The sequence below is a fragment of the Thamnophis elegans genome, chromosome 1 (genome assembly GCF_009769535.1).
Source record: "Thamnophis elegans isolate rThaEle1 chromosome 1, rThaEle1.pri, whole genome shotgun sequence".
Lineage (NCBI taxonomy): Eukaryota > Metazoa > Chordata > Lepidosauria > Squamata > Colubridae > Thamnophis > Thamnophis elegans.
The window spans coordinates 157832686-157850705 of record NC_045541.1 but is presented as its reverse complement, the minus strand read 5'-3'; the positions used below and the strand labels follow the sequence as shown (position 1 = coordinate 157850705).

Genomic DNA, 18020 nt, shown 5'->3' with positions numbered 1-18020 from the left:
TCAGACCCAAGGGGTTACCTCTCTCCCTGGCCTTTAACTGCCAGGATACTAGGCACAGAACCACCCAGGCAACACCCTAATCCACCCCAGGGGTCAAAAGAAGTCCTATGTAATAGGTCAGGACTCAGGGCCCTAATTACCACCAAGGATTGCTCAGGTGACCAAGTTTTTGGCAAACTGAATCACTTCATCCGCAAAACCTGTTGCAGTGATCAAATGGGAAGCTTCTGTATTGATCCCTTCATCAAGATGCTGATGAAAGCTCACTGACTGAGTAAGGGAGAAATTGGTATGCTTTGCTTCACTTATTGCCATGATGCCTTCTTTGGCATATGCTTACATTCACATAGAGACGATGTAAAAAAGTATTAGCACATATGATCGGTTGGTCCACTGAGGCATGGAGTATGTTGTACATATTCTTGTTCTCCAATGTTGAGATTTGGGGTGCTTTTACCCATGTAGTGAATATCTCTGTCTTTAAAGACACACTGAATGTTCCAGTCGATAAAAAGAGCATGCACTGAATATTGATAAGTACATATAAATTCAACAAACCAGTATCTTATTTTTCAACAATCATTTTATCTTTGCTTTGGTTTGGCTGATGTACTCTAGTGTATATTGCTACAAAGACATAATTCAAATTGGTAGTTTGATCTGTTTGCCATTCTTCTGTCCATTTCCCATTTCAAATATAAAAAGAGCTGTTTGGGTAAGCAAATGCATATGTAAGACTCACCATTACTCTTTCACTCTGTGGCTATGGGTTCTTAGAATACAAATATAATTTACATTTAGGATGTAAATGGTGGCTATCAGGCAGGTAAGAATTTGTTATGCTTTCCAGAACAGGACTCCTTTCCTCAAGATGTTCATTCTCACCACTAATTGTATTACTAATAAATAGCAGGTTTCACATATAACAAAAAAGTGAAAGACAAACCCATCTATCAAGAAAGTGTACTTTAAAAGGGGAAGAGAAAATGGAATAGTAATAGAATTGCTCTATTACAAATGGGCTTTTTTGGTAAACTCTGGAAAGTATACATTTTTCCCCATCTGCAAAGGAGATCTGCCATTTTTACAACTTCATATTTAATAAATTGACAAACTGATGTATAAGAACAAACACATTCATTGCTTAATAAAAATATTAAGCAGATTTTTGGATGAAGAGATGGAATAAGCAAGAGGTCTTATCCAGCATGTGACTCATTATGCATTCTGTAATATAAGTTCTAATACCAAAGGTCATAATATGCATGACAACCCATTATTTTTATTCTTAAAACGCTACAGGTCTTCCAAATAGGCAGCACAATGGTGCAGCTAGCATTCAGGTTCATGTAAAAATTCAGTGCTACTATAAAAGAGAAAATATCAAAAACAAATACTTTTCCATGTGAACATATCACTAAGGATAGCTCGCATATTTACAGGAGTGATGTGGATAATTACAGAGGTTTTCCACAGCAACTTGCATATCTAGAAACTGCTGCATCGTATGAACATGATTTTTTACATCAAGCACTAACCTAAATACTCTGATGTTGAAGATGATGACAAGAAATGTGCACAGCTCTCATAACAGAATCTGGACATGTGTGTGTTCCCTATCATTTTGGCAAACTCAACTCAGGTTAAAGAAGTCAGCTTCACAGCTTTTCAAAATGCTAAGAAACTTTCATGGGCTGTTTCTAATTAAAGTTCTCCATATTCACTACTTTTTCATCCATTTTTATGAACCTAAATGAAAAAAAGAGGTCTTGTAATCTTGTAGCTCCCTTATTTTCAAACTGGAAAGGGAAGTTCCATCATGAATAGATTAAAATGTTTTCAACAGGGTGAATAAAATTTAATAATCAAGTTTAATAATCTTTTTCCTCCAGAGATTATCCATTTTCCAAAGTGATTTAAATTGGAAAGTACATGATCTAGAAATCTCTTTCAGAATGAAAATTTAAATAATTTGTTCCAAAGACTATGTTCTTGCTTACATATAGCATTTTCTTTTAGGACTATAGCAAAGTTTACCAATGTAAAACTTCCAGAAATCCGCAGGTATTAAACAATCCACAGGGAAATTGTATCCATGCTTGCTCAACAGCTAACCGCTTGACTGAAATGTTAATATTTAAATCTCTCTTGGAGATTTTTATTGTGTGACATAGCAAATAAATTTGCCAAACCCTATGGCATGTATAACTCAAAATATATGCCTTGCATTTTCAAAATGATTTTTTATTAAATTGGTTTCAGATGTATGGCAGTTTGAGACAATTGCAGGTTTTTTTAAAATATGAAATAAAAATGAAAATACTTTTCCTAATATCCATCTAATCTGGAAAACTAAAGCAAGGAAAAGTCAGCTCAATATTTCGTGTTAATAATGAGCTCCACTTTTCCTAACATCCATTTAGCCTGGGAAATTAAAGCTCAGTATTTCATGTTAATAGGAAAATGTTGATCCATGCATATTACTGGAGAATATCCTAATAGTAAAAAATAGAACTACAACTCTTCCTGCAGTTGTACTTATGTATTCATCTACGTGACACACAGGGGTTACCTAAGCGATAACATACAGAAAAGCATTCAGTGTTTTAGAAATGTTGACTACAATTGACAGGGAGAATGAAAGTTCATTATCCAAATAAACCACTATAAAGTCCAGTAAACAAAAGGGGGGAATCCTCTCTTACACTAAGGACAGTAATTTTCACATTTTTACTGAAGATACAACTGATCCTTATGGAGGGCAGGAATAAAGCTGTCCAAAAGCCAGAGGCAGTTGTGTTACATTAATTTATATGTAATTCTTGTCACTTTAAATATCCCAATTGAAAAAGTCTGTCCATGAGTATTAAAGACTAGATACTTTTGGACGGGAGAAGACAGTAGAAGAGGAAGGCCTTTTCCCTCTACTATTACTATGATCATCAGATTCCATAGTTAAATCTTTACACCAGTTTCTTCTTCAAAGATAATCCTTTGCTTTATGGCTTTTCTGCACTTTGTTGGAATCAAGTCTGCTGTCTGTCATTCTTTAGGAGCTCACCAAAACATAAATCATGCTGTTGGAAAGAGAAGAATAAAAAAAATAATATATATTTCTGTTAAATGTTTGTTCTGTTTCATTGGAGATGGATAACTAGTAACTAACCTTTAAGCTTCACCACTGGGCTGACTAGGGTTATGATCAGACATTTCTACTGGCATATCCCTCCTACCACAGAAACTTAAAGCCAGACCAGACTCACTTATGTAATAGTATGATCATAATTGCAGTGCACCAATTAAAAATTTCTGCCAAGAAAAGGTGACATGTTTTCCTCTCCCAAACCGATACATTTAAAATGGTACGGACAGTTCCAAAATTTTGGTCATGGCCCTTATTTAAGCTCCAGTTAATTACTAGTTTCCACCATATCATAAATGCTTTATTTGCAGAATTTATTCTTAATAATATAGAAATCACCCAAGCAAATATCTTTTATACTAAAGAGGGTGCATATCTCCAGATTACATTAACACAATTGTTCATCATTTAATTCTCTTGTTGGTGCTTAATGTTATTCTGACATCAAATCCCAACTTATAAAATAATTTTAATTGTCTTAATATTTAAAATAACTATACAATTTTATTTTTATTTTTGAAAGTGAAAATAGGTTTTGTCTAATGTAAAGCATCTTCCTCAATAAAGCAATTTAGTAAACAACTTGTAAACAAATATTTTTTTCTCTAAAAGTCAGGGGTGAGGCTCTTGTTCCAGGATCAGGAATTCCGAAAGAATCAGGGAATCTATATCCCTGTTATTGCTGAATCAACACACAGTGAGTCAGTATGGTAGTACAGTTTAAGGGATTGGACTAAAACCAGAGACTCGGATCCATTCTCAAACTATGTTATAGGATTTTTGGTGTAAAGGGAAATGGAAAGAAACAATTAGGTGTGCCACACCTTAAGCTTCTGAATTAAGAGCAGGGCATAAATCAAACCATATGCTGCTGGACATTCATCAAGGTCCCTTCCCCCTTTCATTCTGTCTGCTGATTTAGGGAAACCACCAGGCAACAAAACAAAGCTTTAGTCTCAAACTTAACATGTATTTCCAACAAGATCCCTGTTACTCCTGGAATATAGAGCTTTCTTGGAAGATTACATAGGTGACTGCAATTGATTATATAAAGTATTTTATGGTATGCAAGTAATTCTTGTCTAGCCTCACCATGGGAACCATTTTATAAAATGTCATAACTTAGTCTTATAATATTAGGCATGCCCAGGGATCAAAAAGATTGGGACTCCCCTGCATTAAGAAAATGAATATTAAGTGCCTGGGCATTTATTGCATTTTTAAAAGGCATTGCTGTGATTCAATAAAAGCATCTTTGTATTTTTATTTAGCTTTCTTACACTGTGTGTTCAACTACTTATCAGAAAGACATTATTTTATTAAAAACAGATGACTTACCCATATAGGTAGTAAAAAAAGGATAGAAGATAAAACGCTAGTTTGCACCACCCTTCCTTCTGACAATATGCTAAAATATCCGCATTCATAATGGTTGTGGGATCATAGAGTCCTGGTCCACTCATTACAGGCCTACTCATATACCTGAAAAAGTGAATTGGTTGTTTTGAAAAGGCACAGGAAAATTGAGTTTGCTTGTCAAGAAACTATACCCATTATCACACAGTGCTTTCTATCCTGCCATTTATTTCATATACTCCACATTCCTTGATTCAGCATTAAAGGAGGGGGGGGGATTGGTTCCTTCAAGTCATCATTGACACTTGGTGACCACATGGACAAGTCCCTGCAGTTCTCTTGCCAAGATTTCAGAAATGATTTACCATTGCCTGCTTCCTAGGCTGAACTGCCCCAAGGTCACCTATCTTGTTTCATGCCTAAGGTGGAACTAGATCACCCAGTTTCCCATTTTATACCCTGGTGCCTAAACTACTACACCAGATTGGCTCTCAATGAAATATACCATATTTTTGGAGTATAAGACACACCAGAGTATAAGATGCACCAAGATTTCAAAGAGGCAAATTAAAGAAAAAGTTTTGCACTCTGCAGACCTCCCAAAAACAGGCCCATTCTTTGCCAAAAAAGGGCATGCATAGCCCTTAGGAGGCTTGTACAGTGCCCCTGGGGGGTGCCCCTCCCCCAAAACGAGAAAAAAACAGCCCATTTTTCACAAAAATGGGCCCATTTTCTGGCAAAAAAAGGGCATGCATAGCCTTTAAGAGGCTTATAGAGTACTCCTGAGGGCTGGGGTGGGGGGGCAAAAATAACCAAAAAACAGCCCGGTTTTTGCTCATTTTTGCCCTCCCTAGTCCCCAGAACTCTGGAAGCCTCCTAAAGGCTATGCACGGCCATTTTTGCAAAGTGGGCAGGGCTTCAGGAGGCAAAAAATGCTATATTCAGTGTATAACACACACCCAGATTTTCGCCCTCTTTTTTGAGGAAAAAAGGTGCATCTTATACTTCGAAAAATACAGTACACCATTAAAATGGAAAATCTCTGTTCAGCTGATCTCTGCCAACATTCAGTTTCTGACATCAAAATGTACTGAGCAAAGGGCCAACCTCAAACAATGACAAGTTTCATGAAACACATGAATTCTCAAATCTAAGTGAAGCATCCTTTATGATCATCCTATGGTTTCTGCAGCCGAGATAAGCAAGAATGTGAAAGGGGTGATTTCTAATAGCAGAAAGAGATAGTATCTTATAATATCTGGCGGAAGAGTAATATCCCCCTGAATGTGCTGACCTGATCCCTCTCTTTTTCATGTTGCTGAATGGAAATATAAACATGAAATTTTGTATCAGTTTCTTTGGGAATAAAAGTACAAAGCAACTATATTAACTATGAGCAATGACAACAAAATCACAGCTGATCTCTGATGATGATATAGCAGAAGAATGCAACACACTGTGGTCTTTCTCTTGTTTCCCTCAGGATCTTCCAAAAGTAAAGAATGGGGGAAATAATTGAATATCAAGTAATGTTGGAGAACAGAATTTACGGGACAGGAAAATCCCTGCAGAACAATTCTTACAGAATGCAATACATGAAAAACAAAAATAAAAGTTCTACAAGTAAAGCTTTACCAAACTATGTTCAAAATTACCTCCAAATGTGGTAAGCCAGTAATGGCATATTAAGACTCAGTGTAAGCCATTCTGTTGCACACAAAAACATGACACAGAAGAATGCATGGATGAGATACTCTGGAAGTACAAGCTGCAAAAGAAGACAGGTAGTTTAGATCACCCTCTTTTTGACTTTTGTGCACTTAAAATAAGGGCATCATTATTTATAGGAACAACAAGGGAATGAAGTAAAAAAAGCCTATTAGACAAGATAAGCCCGTGGACAAAATGTCAATAATCTGTGTCATAATAACTGACGTGTTACACATATTTAGAGGAACTGAATAACATTGTTAATATCGCTTACAGAATTTGCTGTATAAACATTAAGCTAAACGCATTATCACATATACCTTCCAATTTCCAACTTTTATCCTGGAGAGGTTAGATTTATGCTACATAATATCTAGCAGTCTCCCTATTACATTAGCCGATGACATTTAAAAATCTTTGAAAGCTGCCTATGTATCTCTAATTAATTGCAAGTAGAACCTTAGCTGCCTAGACGAAAACTGTTTCCATAATCTTACTGAGCTATCTCACCATTAAAATATGCGGAAGTTTGAATTATACACTTTTTAAAGTAAGGTCAGTAACCTCTTGCAATATGTAGACATTTCAAAACATTTTACTACTGGGGACAAAGTAGCTAGTTTTTAGTCTGGCTTGTCACAAAATGCTGGAAACAGTCTTTATCTTTTTATGGGAGAAATAAAGACAAGGTAGAGGGAGGAACACCAAAAGAGAAACAGATCTCACACAAATAAAATTGGGAGAAGGCAGATAAAGAGAGCAGTTTGGACTAGTGGTTAAGACACCAGGTTAGAAAGACTATGTGGAATTTAGGCCCAAAGCTCTTGCACAAATCACTATATATGGTTATAATCAGCAGCAATTCCACTGTAAAGAAAGGAGCAAATACAATAGAAAAAAATATGTGTCTATATTTAATCTTTCCTGGATTTTAGGTTCTGAAGAAAACCTATTTCCAGTTTGTATATTTTTGATATATTCATTTTTTTAATTGGTATCTTTTCAATAACCTAATATAGCGAATTCGGATTATACAAGGTCCTATTATAGGCAGCTATACTGAACAAAATGTGCAGCTATTCACTTTAATAAAAGCCATTGGTGGTTTGATGTGCCTTGGTTATCTGAATTTGCAGAAGCAAATGAATCTAGTGTAAAAGAAACACAGACTTTAATCAGCATAGACTCAATACATTCAAATTGCACTTCTGCTGAACTAGGTTACATTATGCAATGCCTATAGAGAACAAACCTCCCACGGATCTACAAGTCCCTATCTCCTCTAATATTGTATTTTTTTGGAATCCAGCTGGAGAATTCTTGGAGTTGAAGTCCACAAGTCTTAAAGTTGCCAAGTTTGAAGACCTCTGCTATAAAGGAAAGCACCAGCCCTCTAATACCTTGATTTTCAAGGATAACGGAGAGCCTACTCTTCTAACACATTCTTAGAAAATAGAAGCACATCAGGCCAGTGCTTTGTGTGAAAAATGTTTCCAGCTGCCTAGAAACAAGAACAAGGAAAGCAGAGGAACAGAGAACACCTGGGTGTTCTGTGATTAGCCATTCCATGAATAGGTAAACCAGGTCTATGGCAGATGTTTATGAGACCATCCAGGGCATGTAAGACTAGTAAGTAAAATAAAAGCTCATTCATTTAAACAATAAACAAATTTAGGAATTCAGTCATAAAGTATCAAAAACTACATTGCAATGCTAAGATTCCTGCAAACTTGCTAGACATTTCTTATTTTTATGATTATTTTCCCTCGCATATATTATTCAAGACACTAAATTTCCATACAAAGATCCATTTATGGCACACAATTAAACGATAAGCAAAATTTCTCAGCAAATTTCTCTCTGTATTAAACAAAAAAGCTCAGAAATGCATAACATGCATATGGTAATATCTTTTTTTCTTAAAAGTCTGATAAGGGGATGCACGGATGTAGTGAAAGTCTCTCTCGCTCACACGACAAATGAGAGATGAACCGAGTAGGATAAACTGTTCCATGCACAGCTTCTATCTATGTTACTTCTTCCTGCATTAGAAGACATGTTTTAGCAGTCATTCTACCTCGCAATATTTTTTTTCTCATTCACCGATTGTATTTAGCACTAACGCCCCGGCTCCTGTGGCTCATCTTCAGCAGGGGATATCTGATTTAATTTTTTTAGAGGAATGCTATCTAATCAGTCCATGTCAAAAAATATATGAAAGGACATAGCCTTTTCCAAACCTTTCATGTATACTGTAAATTGTTACAGGTTGTCAACAAGCAAAAGAGAAACATTTTAAAGTAAATGTGGGAATAAGGCATACGAAACTGGAAAATGCTGGTCTGATCACTCTAAGGACTAAATAAATACTGGTATAAATGTGAACAAAGAATGGTAGGTATTTTCTAAACAGGTAAATGCAGATTAGAGTAACTTCTTACCAATCACACAGACAGTGGAGAGTTGGGATCTGCCTTCTAAAAAGCCCAGGAATTGCAGAGTATTCAACACAGTATTCAAGGTCTTCTTCAAGTCAATTTTGACTCCTGGCGATTTCATAGATGTGGGCATACAATTGTTTTGGCAACAATACAGAAATGGTTGCCACTCACTTTTGGAATGCTCTGCCAACAGTCCAGATTCAGTCTATAGCCTGGTTCCCTTGGAGATCTCCTTAATCATTCCAGATCTACCTTAACTTCCAGGTCACAAAGTCAGACAACTACTGCCACCTATTAGGACTACTTTAAATGTTTTGGAAATGGGCACATAACTCACTAAGATCAACTACAGTTGTACTTGTCACAACATGGAAAAACAGAATTGGTGGGTATTAAACACACCAATGGAAAAAGCTGCAAAAAAGCGTCCCTAAGATCAAGGTAAGGGACACAGTGGCTCAGCGGCTAAGATGCTGAGCTTGTCGATCAGAAGGTCAGCAGTTCAAATCCCTAGTGCCGCGTTAACGGAGTGAGCTCCCGTTACTTGTCCCAGTTTCTATTAACCTAGCAATTCGAAAGCACATTAAAAATGCAAGTAAGAAAAACACCTTCGGTGTTTAGTCATGCCAGCCACATGACCACAGAGACATCTTCGGACAGCATTGGCTCTTCGGCTTTGAAACGGAGATGAGCACTGCTCCCTAGAGTCGGAAACGACTAGCACACATGTGCGGGGGAATCTTTACCTTTACCTAAGATCAAGGTGGGCAATAAGGGAAAAGTACTATTTTTATTATTACACTACTATTACACTATTCCCTAGCTATTTCCATGCAAATAATACACAGTAAATCAAGAAGCCAGAATATTCCTTCTCCCTAATTCCAAGATGAATTCCCTTCAATGTGTATCAGCTCTAATCAGGATCCTAACAACCATCATTCATGATTTGAATTGAATTTGCAAATTCTGATTAAGGCACAAATATGGCATTTCTTCCATTTGAATAAACATGAATTTATTGAATTGTTACATTAAGTCCTGTCAGTAACTGATTTCTCATAGATGAATTTAAGCATGAAACAGTTTTCCCCATCTCTTAAGCAAGTGCAAAATTCAAAGAATTATATTTCAATCCCTGAATAGACAAAAGACAAGCAAATGAACAGGCACATGGACCAAAACAAGAGCTAACATAGACCATAGACATGATCTTAATAAATGGAAAGCAAAAAGACTATGGGATTAAGACATTAAACTAAAAAGCAGTACACACCTTGAATGCAATTTTGACTCTTTTAATCTTTTTAACCTTTTCAACTGTCTTTGTGCCGAAAACGTAAAAAGCAGATTGAAAGAATGTTAGTGTGACCACTGACAAGTTCACCAGCAGATAAATAAGTCAGAATTTCAAGAATGGGGAGTGAGGGTAAGTGTGAAAGAGTACAGGGACACAATTCTACCTAGAAATCTTAAATCTGTTATATATTGTAGAATCAAATCACATGCATGTTAAATAGTTATCTATGTTAAATTATCATACATTTACCAAAAAACATAACTAACTAGGAATTCATGAAGAAAGTTCTGTTTCATATAAACTTACAGGATTTAGTGTATTACACTGGTCTATGGGATTCTTGTAGTCAGTCTTCAGCTCATCAAAAGCTATAATCTAAAATAAAATTAAAATGATTAAGTAACAGTATAAGAACTCTTACCACTCTTACCATAAAGTCAGGTATTTAGACCATCCCAACTTCCAAATTCAAATTCTGAGGGAATCTCCTAAGGAACTGACTCATCCAGTTAGCTTCAAATAATAATAACTAAGCTCTTTAAAGCACACTTTTAAGTATTCACTCAAATCCCCTACATAGTAGCAGTAGCCAAGCCTCCCATTGAGCCTTGAATATTCAAATTGTATGAATTGGAGTTGGATTCTGACTGAGCAAGTCACAGTGAGTGGACTGAGGCTTTATCTGGACCTATTATCTGGGAGGTGTTTCACCTTGTCACTCCTGAAGAAGTGGACAGAATCTTGAATTCTAGTAACCCAACAACCTGGTATTAAATCCGTGCATCTCTAGAATGATTAAAAATTTCTTGGGAGATGGTGTGTGATGCTATTCCATGAAAAAGGTGGCGAAAAACCATCTGTTATCCAAGCCATTATTGGACATAACAATTCTGAATACCTTTATCTAACCTCCAACCTTCTCTTTCTCTTGCTGACAAAGTGGTCAGGTTAGAGTTTCAGAGACCCACTGGATTATCTGGATTCTTTCTAGTGTGGTTTCAAGCGGAGACAGCATTGGCTCAACCTGTGGAGGCAGGATGGATATTGTATGAACTTGAAACTTTTAAATCTCTCAATGGCTTTTAATATAATTAATCATCATTCCATCTAGGGTGGCTACAGGATTAGGAAACATAGTGTTATAGTGGTTCTATTTTATCTGTGGAGGGTTCCACTTGGTCCTGGTGGGCAAGCCTTTGCCTCCTTATCTGTGGGGATTTTGGAGCTCAATCCTCCCCCTTTTCTTCTACGGTATCTACATGAAACCACTGGGTGTGATCATCTGCCAATATAGAATCTAATGCCATCAATACACTGAAGATACTCAGTTGTACATATTGATCCCAGACCAACTCAAACAATGTCATCAAAATGATGCCCCAGTGCCTAGATGCTGTGAAGATATGGATGAGAAGGAACTGGTCAACCATAGCAAAATGGAATGGCAGAGTGTTTTTAGCTCTTGAAGTATCTGGGATTTTCTGATAGGGTTGCACCTCTCCAGATAGAACTGGTGCACAATTTAAGAATCCTCCTGGATCCTCAGTTCCTGCTCAAGGGGTGACAGGAGGGCCTTCATCCATTTGTCCACTGTACCAATTTCACCCTTACCTTGACCAAGATTTTTTTTCCACAATCACTTCTACCTTAATCACCTCACATTTGACTACTGTCATATACTCTACATGGGACTGCCCTTGAACACCACTCAGAAGCTGCAACTGGTCCAGAAGGCACCTGCACAGGCAGGATGGACCCAACATGTCACACCATGTGGCACCTCCCCTACATGAGCTGTGCTCATTACTGATAAGACTTCTATGTGCAATTCAAACTGTTGTCCAGCTTGTATGCTTCTTCAGAGAAGGTATGCTCCAGGTCACATCCATGAACAAAAGTCATTTATTGGGTCCCAGGAAATGTCCCTACCCTAGTGTACAACCTATCCTCTGGAATATCTATCCAGAGATTAGGTTGCCCCAACTAGGGGCTTTAAAGATTGTCTCTTTCCCCAGGACCTGGATAAGGAATGCTTCTTTTTGACTGTATTATCAAGACTTGTTATATTTTTGTTTTGAGGATTTTTTTTTACTTTTAACAGGTGATGCCATCTTACTGGGAATTTTTATTTGTTATTTTTATTGTATGCCATTCGGACTAGAAAATAAATTTGGTTTTACTTATTTATGTAATTTTAGGATAAAGTAGGGGGGGAGAATACAATGTAGATATGATCTGATAATCCAATTAAAATGCCCATGCTATCTATTTTATAGCATGGGTCAGTGCTGAGGCCAATTTGTCTTCCAGAGTGTCGGCTGCAGTCTTCGCCAGTGCGCATCTCTTGGTGTCAGACAGGATTCTCCAAGGTAAGGATGTTTACCTTAGCACATGCATAAAGGGGATTCCCTCTGGCCCTCTACCCTTCTCCAGAGAAAAAAGGGGTTGCTATTTAAAAATCTAATAGAGAAGCAACATATGGAGGCTAAGAAGAGGAGCTAAGAAAGGCTGCTCCAGAATCTCTGATTAAAGACTGGATTCTATTAAAATCTGAAAAATCCAAGGAAGCAACCAGGAAATGTTTGCTACATCAGTCAATTAATTTCTAAAAGTTAGGTAACAGGTGTCAGCTAGAAATATTGTATCAGATTAGTTTACTTTATAACCTCTGATAGTGCCTAGTTTCCTTGTGCGAGCTCACTGATTGTGTCTCTTAGGTAACAGACCAATACATCTCATAATCTGCTCATATATTTTTTCCTATTGGAGACTCTCTTGAGATGCTCTCTATGATTTTCACAAACCTCTATTTTTACCTCCACTGATTGTTTTGTGCACTTTATTTAAAATCGAAAAGGAATGTTTATTTGTCATTTTTTAAAATAATATTAACTTTATTTAAGCCACCTAGAATCACCTTTGGGCAAGACAGAGGGCATACTGTACAAGCCTGATAAATAAATGAAATAAATAATAAATTTTGTTTATACCTTGGGAAATTTCATTCTGATTTCACTTCTGAGAGCTAATTTTCCTAATCACGTGCCTGTCTCCGGTTACAGGCTAACAAGATGACACTATAGAATTTTTTTCCCTTTACTTGCCAATAAGACACACAGGTTGTCAGATCCCTCTCTCATACATTAAGGTTGTGGGGAGATCAGTAGATAAAGACATCCCCTGAAAAATATGTGGTTGCAGCAGTAATTACATGGTAGCTACATGAAGGCAAGAAGGTGGGGCCACACTATGTAGTTTAAGAGGGCTTGTAGAAGAGAAGGTTTGAGATTTCTGACCTTTTTACCTACGCATTAAGCTAGAAAGCCTTAATACACATTTACACAAAAGCACACAGATACATTTTATCCCAAGACTATTAAGATAGCATGTTACAATTCTGTACAGTATAATGTACCCGCCCACTCCCCTCATAGATACATCTGCCCCATCAAAGCTTACCTCTCCCAAGATTCCCTTCTCCTACAATTCTAGCCCCTTTTATTTCACAAGCTTTGACAGTCCCTGGTCAAATCCCATGATGTTCGTCCCCCCCCCCAAGTTTTGCTCTTTTCATATTTTCCTCTTTATTCTACACATCAGTCAAATTCCAGTTATTCAAATTCATTAAAAAAAAGATGTGCCAAACTAAAACTCCACCTGAGTTCAATGTCTTGATTCCTATAAACACTACTGTGAATTAACAGTTCTCCTGTTGTGATCCTTGGAAATTGGCATCAGAGTATAACAGCCTGGTTATTGGTGGCAATATACAGAAAGCATACAGGAACCCCCAGGAGTGTGCAGAATGGCAGTGATCTACTTCAGTGGGATAGTTCAACCCTGTCATAACAAGGTATGTCATTCCACTTTGACAAAGCATTGAGATGGAATTGAGCCCCCTCAACTGATCATTTCATTTTACAAAAGAGGTTGGCATGTGTTGTAATATAGTTGCTGCCTGCAGATTGATGAAACTGGCAAAGTGGTAGCTGATCTCACTGCTGACTTGAGAAAATTAGTGCCCGTACAAACGTGGACAGGGATTATGGATGATGCAGGGTTCTTGGGGGGCATCTTCCGGAATTGGAAGCAAGCCGCCTTTATGGCAGGCAGCATCTTCTTAGGCCTCCTACTACTACCCTGTTTTATCCCTGTCATCCGAAGTATAGTCCAGTCCACAGTGGAGGGCATGATGCAGAAAAGGAGTATCAACATGGCTTTAACAGGCCTTGATATGCAGCAACAAAAAGCACTGTTGACAACTCTGGTAGATGAAGAGGAAGAGTCTTTTGACAAAAAGAAAATAAAAAAGTAGGAGATGTTGTAATATAGTTCCTTGTGTAGGTGTGTGTCCCCCATGGCCCAGTTCATACTAGGGCTTGCAGAGTCACGCTGAACCACACAGGAGAAAACAAACTCCTACAACGCCATAACATCCTGATAGTGCATAACATAACATTCTGAGATGTGCCCTACCATTGACGTCCAGGATTTGACCATATATAGACTGAGCAGTAGATTAGAAATTGTACTTTTACAGGCTGTTTTTACTCACATGCTATTGCTCCTCCTGCCTTTGTCCTATCTCAATAAAAGGGGCTCTCAGATTCCAATCTGCGTCGCTCCATCCCGAGAAAGGTTGTCTCCTGTCTTTTCTCAACATTGGCCTTATGGGCAAACCATGGGAACGTTACAGGCATGCACGCGTGGGAATCCTTTTAGCTAATCAAACAGAACTGAGATACCAGTAGCTGCCCTATTTGATACTGTGGTTTGTAGGGATGCTTGTGGTTCCTTATAGCAAAGCATCTTTTAAAAGCTGTGCGCAGCTTTTCACATGCTTGATTCTTCTGAATATCTCTTGAAGACATCCAAAGAGGACCGATACACTACACAGGTAGTCCTCGGCTTACAACCGTTTATTTCGTGACCGTTCAAAGTTATAACGGCACGGGGGGAAAAAGGTGACTTACGACCATTTTTTTTCAGTTTCTTTTGCAGCATACCCATGATCGTGTGATCAAAACTCAGATGCCTGCCAACTGATTCATACTTATAACCGTTGAAGCATCCGTGGGTCATGTGATCGCTCCTTGCAACCTTCTGACCAGCAAAGTCAATGGAGAAGCCCACTGTGTTATTAATTTACCAACTGCAGTGATTCCCTTAACAACGGTAACAAAAAAGGTTGTAAAATGGGGCAAAATTCATTTAACAAATGTCTCAGCAACAGAAAGTTTGGGCTCAATTGTGGTCAGAAGTTGAGGACTACCGGTATCCTGTGCTATAAAATTCTAATTACATGTACTAAATAATTATGGGTTCAGGAAGTAATTTATTTTTGAGTTTTAACTGTCCTATTTTTAACCTCTTCTATATACGGCATCTTTTTTAAGACTATAAGAACAATCCTTAAATACCCATTTAACTTACTTGAAGTGTTAAAAGCACTACAAAAAAGAAGTATTTTTCCCTATTCCCTTTCACCAGGCTCTGTAATACAGGTAGTCCTTGACTTACAACAGTTCACTTAGCGACCGTTCAAAGTTACATTAGCACTGAAAAAAGTGACTATGACCATTTTTCACACTTATGACTGTTGCAGCATCCCTATGATCATGTGATTTACATTCAGATGCTTGATAACTGACGCAAATTTATGACGGTTGCAGCATCCCCAAATCATATTATCCCCTTTTGCGCCCTTCTGATAAGCAAAGTCAATGGGGAAACCAGATTCACTTAACAGCCTTGTTACTTATTGAAGAACTGCAGTGATTCACTTAACAAAGTAAGTATTTCTAGCAGGACTACTAGATTCTGTAACAACTTTATTCCTTATCGCATCTGTCTGGTAAACTCGCAGTATTTTTTTTTCTTGCCATGTACATGTATATAACTGAACTGGACTGTATTGGAACATTGCTATCATGTCTCCCCTAGTCCTTCTTTTCATTAAACTAGACATACCCAATTCCAGCAACCGTTCTTTATATGTCCCTTAATCATCTTTGTTACTCTTCTCTGCACTCTTTCTAGAGTACCTTCAAAGTGACAATAAAGTTATTCTATTCCCATTTCATATGTGGCAGGGAAAGACGTAAAACGGAGCAAACTCACAACAAATTTCTCACTTAACAACCTAAATTTGGGGCTACATTACGGTCGTAGGTTGAGGACTCCCTGTATCTTTCTAGCATGCTTTCCTCTTTTCTCCTTTGATAACTTGAGCTTCCAGAGGCAGCTTTTCCCCAGTTTCACAAAAAAGGATGCCGGGGATGACACTCCTCTTACACGCAACACTTACATTTCGGTCACGCCTTAGAATTGCAGAAAACTAGCAGGGCGACCTTTCCGTGCCCGCTGCGCACATGGCCCCGGGTTCCCACGTTCCCCCAAACCCTCCCGGCCTCTCCCGCCTGGTCAGATGAGATGCAAAAGTACAAATTTGGAGGAGCCCCGCAACGCCTCCCTTCCCTCGCCCTGACTCTCCTCCGTCGTGGCGCCACGGTCGCCAGCTTTTCAATGCCCGCCCCTCCAGCATCGGGGCTCGACCCTGCAGAAGAAACCAAGCCACCTAAGTGAGGGGGAGGCTTCCTTCGCTTCTCCTCTTCACCTCCAGGCAGCCCCCCCCTTGCACACAACCAAGCCCTCCCTTAGCCCCCTCTCTCCCTTTAGGACCACCGCCCCAGATTTCCAGGGAACGCCAGGGCGCTTCTCCTGCACTCACATGCCATATAGCGAAGAAGATAAGCGCAGCGGTGAGGAGCAGCGCCAGCATGTAGCAGAAAGCAGCGAACGTGAACGCCATGGCGGCGGCGGCGGCGGCGGGCAGCGGCGGCGATTGACACTAAGGAAGGCCGGCCCGACGGCGAGGCGCGCGGAAGTTTCTGGGCCGGATCATTCAGGGTGGCCGCAGAGGCCCCGGAGGGGGAGTGACAGACGCTTTCGACGTCACTGCGCAAGCGCACACCGGAGAGAAGCCGCCGCCGCCTTCACAGACAGGAGTTCCGCGCCGCAGCGACTACTTCTGGACGGGGGCGGGACTGCAACGTGGCTCCTCCTTTCCCGACGCCGGGATGTTTGCTTTTCGCATCCCCGGGAAGTGGGTTTCACCCGTAAATAATAAGGGAGGGGGCGTCCAGCGCTCTGTTTCCGCTTCTTTCGCGGGATAGCAACGTAGCGGGAGGATGCATGGAAAGGAGAGCGTTTTTTTGCCGGGGGTTACTCCCGGGTGAACGTCGGTTTCTGTACCGAGGAGAGTGTCACATCCGTCTGCATTTGTGGCCGTTTGTATCATTTGCAGATCCCACCGTTAGGAATTAGCTGGCTCCGTTACAACTTGGAATCCTTTTGCCAACCCCAGGAAAAGGGCTTGTCCTGTGTTTGCCTAGATTTTTCAATACGTTTTATTAGGAATGAGTTTATACCAGTCCTGGGTGGATGATTAAAGGTTGTTCCTTGGGGTTTGATTAAATTAAAAACCCAGCTCTTTAAAAATATTAAAATTGATTTTTTAAAATATTTTATTAAATTAATTAAAAGAGAAGAGCAACAAAGATGATTAGGGGACTCAAGGATAAAATATATAAAATAGTTTCTGGAATTGGATATATCTAGTTTAATGAAAAGAAGGACTAGGGGAGACATGATAGCAGTGTTCCAATATATCAGGGGTTGCCACAAAGAAGAGGGAGTTCAAGCTATTCTCCAAAGCACCCGAGGGTAGAACAAGAAGCAATGGGTGGAAACTAATCAAGGAGAGAAGCAACTTAGAACTAAGGAAAACTTTCCTGATAGAACAAATAATCAGTAGAATAACTTGCCTCCAGAAGTTGTGAATGCTCCAACACTGGAAGTTTTTAAGAAGAGATTAGACAACCATTTGTCTGAAGGTCCCTTCCAACTCTGTTACTCTAATTGTATCATTGACATTTATGATTACATGAAATAGGTGTGTTAATTTCTTGAAAGCATGTACTTTTTTTCCAAAATTTAGAATTTATCTGAACAATTCATTTTATTTTTACTTTTCATTGTTACTTTCCCCCACTTTTATGCTTGGGTGAGG

The 18020-nt window shown here is 38.8% G+C and overlaps 1 protein-coding gene across 1 annotated transcript; it reads right to left on the bottom strand.

The window, feature by feature from the left end:
• Positions 1 to 1262: 1262 nt before the first annotated feature.
• Positions 1263 to 16896, bottom strand: CNIH1 (cornichon family AMPA receptor auxiliary protein 1). The gene is made up of 5 exons (XM_032236461.1): positions 16680 to 16896; positions 10256 to 10324; positions 6154 to 6266; positions 4481 to 4624; positions 1263 to 3077 (listed from the first exon to the last, which is right to left on the bottom strand). The coding sequence occupies exons 1-5, from the start codon at positions 16758 to 16760 to the stop codon at positions 3050 to 3052; spliced, it is 435 nt and encodes a 144-aa protein (XP_032092352.1). The 5' UTR covers positions 16761 to 16896; the 3' UTR covers positions 1263 to 3049.
• Positions 16897 to 18020: the final 1124 nt, after the last annotated feature.

Excerpts from the sequence above, each read along its gene's own strand:
- CNIH1 (XM_032236461.1), bottom strand. The coding sequence starts at position 16,760 with ATGGCGTTCACGTTCGCTGCTTTCTGCTACATGCTGGCGCTGCTCCTC. Across the intron at positions 10,325-16,679 it reads TCTTCTTCGCTATATGGCAT|ATTATAGCTTTTGATGAGCT; the intron begins GTGAGTGCAGGA and ends ATTTTATTTTAG. Across the intron at positions 3,078-4,480 it reads TTTTTTTACTACCTATATGG|CATGATTTATGTTTTGGTGA; the intron begins GTAAGTCATCTG and ends TCTTTCCAACAG.